General features: G+C 32.3%; 1 protein-coding gene across 1 annotated transcript; it reads left to right on the forward strand.

Moving 5' to 3' along the window:
• The first annotated feature begins 1,719 nt into the window (after positions 1-1,719).
• LOC111630242 (neurotoxin E1x-like) lies at positions 1,720-3,055 on the forward strand. Its single transcript, XM_023374321.1, has 2 exons — positions 1,720-1,773; positions 2,712-3,055. Exons 1-2 carry the CDS (start codon positions 1,731-1,733, stop codon positions 2,927-2,929), a joined length of 261 nt encoding a protein of 86 aa, XP_023230089.1. The 5' UTR covers positions 1,720-1,730; the 3' UTR covers positions 2,930-3,055.
• The last annotated feature ends 4,534 nt before the right edge of the window (positions 3,056-7,589 follow it).

Here is a 7,589-nt window from a genome sequence, read left to right on the forward strand (position 1 = left end):
ATGGACATTTCGCAACAAAAAAGGAACCGTAAGGTTATTAAACAAAGCATAACANTAAAATAAAAACAACAACATTTATGGAACTTATATTATAGCGAGTATATAATTGTATAAAAAAACACTTTTCATGAATATGGCAAACGTAATTTTCCAGCACGTAAATATCTTTAGATTAAGAATATCATTTAACTCTTGTTTATCACTGATGGCACCCAAATTTTCGGTAAATATAATTGAAATGCCTATGTAAAAGTGTAGTTTAAGCGACATTTTTCAAACCATTTCACTGTACTTTTCAAGTAATTTTTCTACAAGTTTTTCATACTTTCTATTTTTCTGTAGCCCAAAAACTGTTACAACTTTTTTAAAAAACGTACATGCACTTTGTTCATTGTAAATCAGTTTTTGACCAAATTGTGAATCTTGTATTAATTTTTTGATCTAATGTTCAACAAATATTCCTTTTTAAGCTTAGCGTCACTTAGTTTTGAAACATATCTGTTTAAGATATTTAAAATCCGAGCCTTGGTTAACCTGTGCTTTGACGAAGGTTTTTACTAATCCAAGTTTTATATGCCGTCGGAATAACAAGACCTTTTTGAGATCATCTAGGGGAATATTCTTTACGTTAGCTTGAACTGAAACAATTTCGTCTATCTAAGGCCATTCTTTCACTTCAAAATCATTTACTCGATCAATCGCAAAATCATAACAAAAAAGTCAAGAAACGTTTAAACAAAATAATTGTAAATATTCTGTAATTTTCAATTATACAACGATATAAAATTAAAATACTAGCAAAACACTAAAGAAAATAATTTTGATGAAATTCCATAAAAAATACTTAAATTTAAAAAACGCTAATACGCATTTTCTCAACGTTTAAATGTGCGTAGCTTCACCTCTTACGAGATTTTACTAACAACTCATTTTTACATTACTAATTATTACAAAGAGATATAATTTTTCAAAGAAAAAGAAATTTTTTAAAATATTGCAAATGCTAATCAGAAACAAAAATTTTCATTAAGTTCATCTTTACTCGAGATATATAGCCTATTTAACTTATGACCGTTTTTTCGCTTTCTATTGTGCTGATGAATCAATACTTCTGACTTATTCTCATTTATTCTACATAAAATTGCAACACTTAACAAAGAATTTTGAAGTGTTTTAGACGAAGAGATTCAATGTTTTAATCTCAACTTTCATTGTAATAAAGTTCCATTTCTATTACAAATCGTAAATTGATTTGTTTTCAAGAATCTTTGTCAATAATTACGTGAAATATTTCATGTACGCAGACTTTTTAAAAAATCCTTGACAAAAGATAGGTTAGTGGTGTCGATCAAACGAGAAAATCACGAGATATTATTACATGCCTGTAAACATGAATTATCTAAATGATCGTGAAGTGTTCCAAGAACTTGTTCAACTTAAAGTTGAATAAGTGATTTTTATTTTTAAAAAAAATTTAATGGCATTCATTTATATTTCACATAAACATTTCTGTACTCGGTACGAATTTAATTTCTTCTGCAAATGGTAAAATTTAAAAAATGAAATGTTTCTGTTTAATGGCTCATTAATGTTTTTATAATTGGTGGAAACAGATGGATCGAGCATGCAGAATCCACGTGTACGCGTTGTACCGATACGCATTGGATGTGTATAAATATGGACTTCTGCTCGTGGTAAGTCATTCTAAACTCGTTTAGATACCATCGAAGATGAATTCGTTGTTGATGATCACTGCTTGTTTGGTCCTGATCGGTGAGTATGAACTTCTAATTGATGATATTGGTTGTTAATTTTTTAAATGGCATCATTTGTTAAAAAGTTATGAAATTCTCGTTATATTTGTTACATTATATTGTATTTTTTTGTGGACATGAAAACACTCGCAGATTATAGCTTGTTTATTTCATATATGACTTAACTCGAAATTTATATTTATAGAAATATTTTGTTGAAAAACTTCAGATAAACTCATTCTAATGTTTCAAAAATTACAACGATTTGTATTAAATTGATGGAAATGCCATAAATTCTATTAAAGTTGAATTATTTACGTATTATGAGATCTGCACTCGATTCGTGGATGGCAATGCAACACAACGGCAATCTGCCAAGAAAGTGTTTTTGTCAGGGGATATTCTACGAGTCACTAATCTCCATTATTTTAATATCTATTCTCTACTATTCTACTACTTTAATCTCTTATTTAAGAGTTTGACATGTAAAGTAAATCAGTTTAATAGTGTTTCTATTTGACCAGTGATAGTCTTTTTATTGAAGTATGAATATGTTGACCTGTCCAAATGAGTGGCAATTATTTTAGTTTAGTAATTCCTATTTGATTTATAGAATTCTTTAAGCATTTGCAGTCAATCTATTTGTTGACTCCAGTGAAGTGAGTTAATAGAATAACATCATAAATTCAGATTTACAAGAAATTGCATTTTCAAGATTTTCATTATAATGTCGTTTTCCTGATAAGTCGCTGATAGCAAGTGACACATCATCTTGCTAGTGTTTAAAATAGCATATTTATAATCATGACTGTTTTCAGTTTTTATACTTCATATGGTACAATAATAATGTAATTTTTTGACACATTTGATTGCAAAGCATTAAATAATTTAATTTTATTGTATTAATAAGTATTATTTCTTACGGTTGAAGATGACTATTTTTTGTATTTGTTGCAGGAACAGTGTGGGCAAAGGAAGGTTATCTGGTGGACGTAAAGGGCTGCAAAAAAAATTGCTGGAAATTGGGAGAAAACGATTTTTGCAATAGGGAATGCACATGGAAGCACATAGGAGGTAGTTCCGGCTATTGTACATGGTTAGCATGCTGGTGCAAAGGTTTGCCCGAAAGTACACAGACTTGGCCCCTTCCTAATAAAACATGCGGCAAAAAATAATGGCAACGACTTTTTAGTGTCCACCAACAGAAATATTATAACGCTTCTTAATTCCAAGTAAATAAAATAAAATGTAATACTTTCATTTGAAATATTTTTATTATGTGATGTACAGTTTACTGTATACAAAAGCATTATTATTTTTTTCGTATGAAATCATTTAACTTTTAATTATAAAAAAATAATACGCTATGTTTATTCTCGTTCTATAAATGAATGTAGCCAACTTGATCTGAAAGACAGACAGGAACCAATTCACTCGTTTATTAGCCTAAATTCACATTTATAAAAATCTTTTAAATAATAATGTGAGGCGTTTGTCGGGGATACGGTGTTGATGAATCTCATGTACTGGTTAATCGGCTTTTCTCTCGGAGAAACAGACAGCGGTCGTCTAAAGATGGCTTACTAAGACGTTTATTATGACCAGGGGCTCTTTTGAACTCAAGGACATTATTTTTTCTGACACCAGATAGTCAAGTTGAGGGGTATCACGTATTTGTGAGGAATTTCGAGAAAGAGAGTCGCGTGTAAATGGAGTAAACAAAGGCATTGGATTTAGTCATTAACGAGACCATATCATAAACAAATAACAAACAAATTTAATTGAATCAAACGACATAACAATACAATTAATAGGAATACAAATCATATATTCTAGACCTACCTCGCAAAGAAAAATCAACTATCTAACTCAACCTATCTAATTAACCTGTACGCGTGAGAGAAAGTTCACATTAATTCTAAGGCCATACTACCTTTACAATATGAAGCTTATTCTTGTCTTCGGTTGTATTTCCGTTCGGGATATGAAAGAAATATGGGTTTCAAATTAGTGTCTTCTCCTCTTCTTGGTTCAGTCCGGGTTATGGAGGTGCGGGAGATGAAATGCACACAACTACCAATTGACTGTTTTATTAATCGCTCCACCGAGCTTCCTGTGATATTCTCTTTTATTTTCTTTTGTCGTGAGAAATCGCGTCACGTGTTCGTGGAATGTCGACGGTTACAATGCCAAGTTGACACTTATGAGTTAATTTTCCCATTGGATTGTTATGACTAATTGTAACCTCTTCTCTAATTCTTCCCGGGATTGTTTTGCTGTGAAATTTGTTTACAAATTTCTCGACAAATTAAAATTTCCGACAAATGAGTCAAGTCGCGGATCTTACACCCACGTGTCGCGTTGTCTTATTCGTATCTATCAATCAACGTTGTTTGCGCAGATATTTAGCAGTCCGGATGTGACCAAATTTGATATGGTAGCATTTCAAAACATGCGAAAGGCGTTTTTCATAAAAACTTATATCGAAACAGACAATTGTGGCTTTTTTGGTGTTGCAAGCAAAAGAAATAGTTTCGTTTGTCGCCACACGTGAAAAATCTGGTTTATTGAAATGCTGCAAATTTGATAGTTTCGAAGATAGTATCACAAGGAATGTGCTGTCGAACAATGTTCATTATCATATTAAGTATTATTCTTTTATAGTTAGNTGTGTTCCTGTTTTTTGCCACGATCGTCAAAGAAAATGTCTTTTGTAGTAGTTGGACATTCGAGTTTCCAAAGCAGAAACAATCGTCCAATTGTTTATGGCATTGTTTCTATTGTTCTATAGCTTTCAATTCAGTTATGTGAGGAACAGAAAATTGTACTTATCAAACAAAAATACTGCATTTAATCGTGCAGTAACACAAATGAGGAAATGGAAAATTAATTTTTGATATTCTTTTGCTTGACATCTTTTACTACAATTATAGCCGTAATTTATTTCGATATGTTCGTATAACTGGTTCTTTTCTGACAAATCGGTTGTGGAAATCACCTTCTGGGATATAATACAGGGACTAATTGTAATATTTGCATTGACTCAAATATTCTTTATGTTATTTTCTATCGGTACTTTATATTATATAATACACGTGGGACTACGACATCTGAGCCAGAAAGTAACTTTAGCTTTATTATTTAACGTACAAAGAATACACCTTCGCATGGAGGAAATAATTGTTATTTTAACTGGGATTTGTGGTATTGTATTCAATATAACAATGAAACAGGAAATTTATAACTAGCATCAATTTACGCATTCTACGTGTATTTTTATCTCTGTATATATCAGCCCCTTTATTCATGGACTTGGGTTGGCTTCTATTTATGGAAATTATGATTATAGCTGCGGTAATACCACTGACTGTTTCCCTATTTGCAAATTCAGTGCAGTAAACATATTTCAGTAAATATATGGCAGTAAATATATAATAAATTCAGTGCAGTAAATAAAATTCGCTTTCTTTCTTTGCAAATTCAGTGCAGTAAATATATGTTGATTCGACTAATACATTTGTTATCTTAAATTTTAATAAGATAAATGTTAATTTAAATTAATCTGACATTAACTCAATATTAACTATTAAATATTTACGGTTATGGAACAGATGGATGATGTTACATGTCATATCTCGGGTGGAGTCGGAGTTAATGAAGATTTTACTCGTTATTTGCACTTACATTTTCTTATAAAGCTCATCCTCACCCTCAAATCTAAGCCTTTTGCAATTTTATAGTAATTAAAAACATAAATTATACTTTTCTGGCTGTTGTATATAACAAAAGGAAAGTATGGCGATCGGTAAAAAAAAAATGATCTTTCTGTGATTTTGACATTTTTGGACTTAGAATATCTTAAAACGTCGAGAAATTCAAAACACATCGGCGTTTTTTTTGAATGTATTGTTGTTAGTGTGCATGTGTGTAAAGCAGGAATTTGCTCACTATCTTTGAAGCTTAATAATGAGTTTGCGGCCGAAGTTCAAACGTTAAACTTGTACGGCAAGCAAAAGTAAACGTTTAACCTTTGAACTTTATGCAAAACACGTTGCACTACACGTTCACTTTCCGCACTGACTCATGGAATTTACATCTGAAACGCTATCGGGACATTCCAATTTTCAACGCGAGTGTTGAGTGTTGAAGTTAACAATTTGACGTCATCAACGACGTTCCAACTCGACTACGAAGTGCTTAGTTCCCATAATTCCATTCTCAGCAAGATGGATTTTATTCAAATGTCTTACCAATTACCCACAATTCATTAGAAAGCAGCAGTCAACATATCTGTTCAGTGCTGAGTGTGTTGAGTCAGCGCTAACAACAGCGCTACCTCAACGTTGAAAAAAGGAACGAATTTTAACGAATGTTGAGATCAGCGCTGAGTCAGCGTTGAAAATTGGAATGTCCCGAATGTTAACCCACACAACACGGACTATGTGTCATCTGTTACTCTCAAGAGAGCTGTTTTCATTATATTCTGGACTGTCCCAAGCTGGAGCATGAGAAGCTCCAATTACGTACTATCATCGACCTCGAGCACGGGCATTGGCCTAATAATGATCAAGACCATCTTAACGACCTGGACAATGATAGGGACACCATTAATCAGCTTACCATTTTTATCAAGCAATATAACAACAGAACCAACGTCCCTACCGGTACCCACGGTTCCAGTTAATCTCCCCTGCTCTGCTCGGCACCTTCTGTCTTGTGCATACACCTGTATATATTGTATCCTTCTTTATTTTTTTGATATTTTGTATTATCATTATGTAATCACCCCATTCTTATTTTCTAAATGTGTATTTTATTGAACTCTATCTTATCATTTATACCTTATTGTACGCGTCTTACATTCACTTTAACATTTATTGTACGCGGTTTCTTTGTTATTATTTTATGTAATCACTCGTCATTCCGCCTACCATTGTAATCATTTGTTATTCTGTCAACCATGAGTATTCATTTTTTACTCTGTTCTTTGGAACCATTTGTCATTCATATGTAATTCTATATCATTTGTATTCTGTAAGCACTTTTACTCCCATGTGAAAACAAATGTGCCATACCTCGCACTCTGTAATACTCATCCAGGGGCCTTAGTTTCGAGTTTTTCGTGTTACAACTCTAAACGTGTTGAAGGTGTCACGTGGTACCATCTCCCACACTGACGTCAAATTGGTAGTCTCGAGTTCTAACTCACGATGAGGGGATGGAAAATTGATTTCTGATATTCTTTTGCTTGACATCTTTTACTACAATTATAGCCGTAATTTATTTCGATATGTTCGTATAACCGGCCCTTTTCTGACAAATCGGTTGTGGAAATCACCTTCTGGGATATAATACAGAAACTAATTGTAATATTTGCATTGACTCAAATATTCTTTATGTTATTCTCTATCGGTACTTTATATTATATAATAAACGTGAGACTACGACATCTGAGCCAGAAAGTAACTTTAGCTCTATTATTTAACGTACAAAGAATACACCTTCGCATGGAGGAAATAATTGTTCTTTTAGCTGAGAGTTGTGGTATTGTATTCAATATAACAATGAAACAGTAAATTTATAACTAGCAGCGATTTACGCATTCTACGTGTATTTTTATCTCTGTATATATCAGCCCCTTTATTTATGGACTTGGGTTGGCTTCTATTTATGGAAATTATGATTATAGCTGCGGTAATACCACTGACTGTTTCCCTATTTGCAAATTCAGTGCAGTAAACATATTTCAGTAAATATATGGCAGTAAATATATAATAAATTCAGTGCAGTAAATAAAATTCGCTTTCTTTCTTTGCAAATTCAGTGCAGTAAATA

The sequence above is a fragment of the Centruroides sculpturatus genome, unplaced genomic scaffold (assembly GCF_000671375.1).
Source record: "Centruroides sculpturatus isolate CEXI.00-Female unplaced genomic scaffold, Cexi_2.0 scaffold71, whole genome shotgun sequence".
Classification (NCBI taxonomy): Eukaryota; Metazoa; Arthropoda; class Arachnida; order Scorpiones; family Buthidae; genus Centruroides; species Centruroides sculpturatus.

Coding starts and splice junctions, on each gene's coding strand:
- LOC111630242 (XM_023374321.1), top strand. CDS start 1,731: ATGAATTCGTTGTTGATGATCACTGCTTGTTTGGTCCTGATCG. Junction 1,774..2,711: donor TGCTTGTTTGGTCCTGATCG/GTGAGTATGAAC, acceptor TATTTGTTGCAG/GAACAGTGTGGGCAAAGGAA.